Source organism: Vicia villosa, unplaced genomic scaffold (genome assembly GCF_029867415.1).
Source record: "Vicia villosa cultivar HV-30 ecotype Madison, WI unplaced genomic scaffold, Vvil1.0 ctg.004729F_1_1, whole genome shotgun sequence".
Taxonomy (NCBI): Eukaryota; Viridiplantae; Streptophyta; class Magnoliopsida; order Fabales; family Fabaceae; genus Vicia; species Vicia villosa.
The window spans coordinates 148,049-150,625 of NW_026706498.1; the positions used below are offsets into that span (position 1 = coordinate 148,049).

Below are 2,577 nucleotides of genomic sequence, written 5' to 3' on the forward strand. Positions count from 1 at the left end.
AGTATATATTTGTAACTATGTCAATATTAACCAATTGAAGAGTAAATTCAAATTTTATAAAAAAAATAATTTAGTAGACATGTGGTGTGAACTCAGACACGTCACCCGTACTATAGCACGGTTTTATTACCGGTAATACATTAAAAAAATTATTAAAAAAAAAACATTAGTCAAAGACGACCCACTCAACTGAGACACACCACCGGCCGCAACTCAAAATTGGAAAAACAAAATCTTCTTATTTTTCATGCAGACTAAGCGTAAAAATTTGACCATTTTTCCCTTCCTTTGTCATTTCATTTGAAGAACAAAACATACATGTTAGATAACTTTTTTTGTATTATTGTCAAGGTTAAGATTATTAGGAAATAATGAAATTCATGGGGTCCCACTTTCACTATATAGCCTAGAAATTCATACCTTCACGAGGGTCCCACTTTCACGAAAGATACCTTCCTAAGTTTTTTGTTGGGTGAATTCTTATTTAGCCATCTCAAAAAGGTGGGTAAGGTTACCTTTAGTGTAAAATGCACTACAAAAATTAAATGGTATCATCTGATTGGTGGATGTACACTACCCATCTTTTTGTGATGGGTAGAGAATATTTATTAACATTCAAAGTTTGAAACAACACAAATTTTCCTTCATTCAGTAACTAGCTAGCTCTGGAACACTCATGGCATCAGTTTTTCCTCCTCCATCTCTTACACGGAAAATCCCTGAACAAAACCACGACGTTTTCCTCAGTTTCAGAGGCCTGGATACTCGCTATAATTTCACAAGCCATCTATATGCCGCGTTAACCCGACATCAAATCAAAACATACATTGACAATGAGCTTGAAAGAGGTAATGAAATATCACATTCACTTCTCAGGGCAATCAATCATGCAAAGTTATCAATAATCGTCTTCTCAGAAAACTATGCTTCTTCTAGATGGTGTTTGGAAGAGCTTGTGAGTATACTGAAATGTAAGAAAGACGATGGTCAAATTTTAGTGCCGATTTTTTACCATGTTAACCCAACAAATGTAAGGAATCAGACGGGAAGCTATGGAGTTGCTTTGGCTGAGCATGAAAAACGTAGCGACATGAATAAGGTTCAAACATGGCGGATAGCTTTGACAGAAGCTGCCAATTTGTCTGGCTGGAATTGCTTGGGCACAGGGTAATATAATATTAATATTGACCTAACCTAACCACAAATTTCTTATCTCACATATTGCTAATTGGTAAAATGAACAGGAATGAGTCTGAACTTGTAGAGCAAATTGCAAAGGATATATTACAAAAGCTGGAGTCAATAACAAGCAGGGGATTAGAAGGACGCATTAACACATACAAGCAAATTGCACAACAGAAACAAGAGAAATCACTTAGAACAGGTAATCTCGCGGACATGGAAGAATTGATTACAACATTGTACCAACTTGCAGAATTAAAATTGGAGAAAGCCTCTAGTTCAAATGATTGGAGTGTTTGGAGTGATGTTATAGGTACGCATGAACGTATTTTGCAGCTTAAACTAGACAAGTGGATGCGAACTTATAGTGCAAAAGATTTGGAGGATATAAAGGATGCAAGGAACCATTTGTTGCATTTTTTTGAAAATATTCCAACTACATTTGCTAGATAGAGAGCCTCCAATCAGTGGCACCCCTCACTTATAAATCAGTTTTATAACTATATTTACATCAAATTTTAATTTTAATATGATATCAGAGCTTATAGATTGGACCATAGACCATATGCGGAATTTGGAATCTGTTCAATATGAAAATAAGCATTGTATTAATGTATATCTAAATACATTTTTCCACTTTGTAAAATTAAGAATTTTTAAGTCCAGTTTTCTTAGTATAATTAATAGGATATTGGTGCTAATAATTTAAAATATTTCAAAACAATTTTTTTTATTTAATAACAGATGAAACCAGATAATAAAATTAAAAAAGAAAACAGAAATAAAAATAAAATTATTTGTGGTAGACTTTAACATTAATATATAAACACTCAGGTTCATCAACTACAAAATTAAGTTGATCACCAACTTTCAAGCTGCATTCTCTTTTGAATTCGTTTCAATCAGATCCTAGATCGAAATAAGTGTTGTGGCCATCATTCGATGTACGAATCATATTGCAAGTGGGGCAAATGTCCTCATCATCTTCATTAATAAAATCTATAGTCGAAATCTCCTTAAGAAAACAATAGTCGGAGACTTCTTTGGAAACATACTGGAAAAATAGTAAAAATAATAGATTGGTTATATATCATGAAACATATTGTATGATAATTGTAAATACATTCACTACAAAAAAAACTCTAATCCAGCGACATAATTAACGACGTGTGAACAACGTGGCTAATTATTGTTAGTTGCGACGTGAATCCAACATCGCCACCTGTATTTTATTATTAAATAACTTTGCAGTATTAAAGTGGTTGGGAGTCAGACATGGGGGCTTGAATAACAATTGCGACGTGTGTAGCACGTCGCTACATTAATGACATAAATTAATTCATCACACCCCATAACGTTCAAATGGGGGGAATATTACCAATCGTTAGTTGGTCC

At 33.6% G+C, this 2,577-nt stretch overlaps 1 protein-coding gene across 1 annotated transcript; it reads left to right on the plus strand.

Moving 5' to 3' along the window:
* Nucleotides 1–676: 676 nt before the first annotated feature.
* Nucleotides 677–1,635, plus strand: LOC131642260 (disease resistance protein RPV1-like). The gene is made up of 2 exons (XM_058912537.1): nt 677–1,167; nt 1,245–1,635. The coding sequence occupies exons 1-2, from the start codon at nt 677–679 to the stop codon at nt 1,633–1,635; spliced, it is 882 nt and encodes a 293-aa protein (XP_058768520.1).
* The last annotated feature ends 942 nt before the right edge of the window (nt 1,636–2,577 follow it).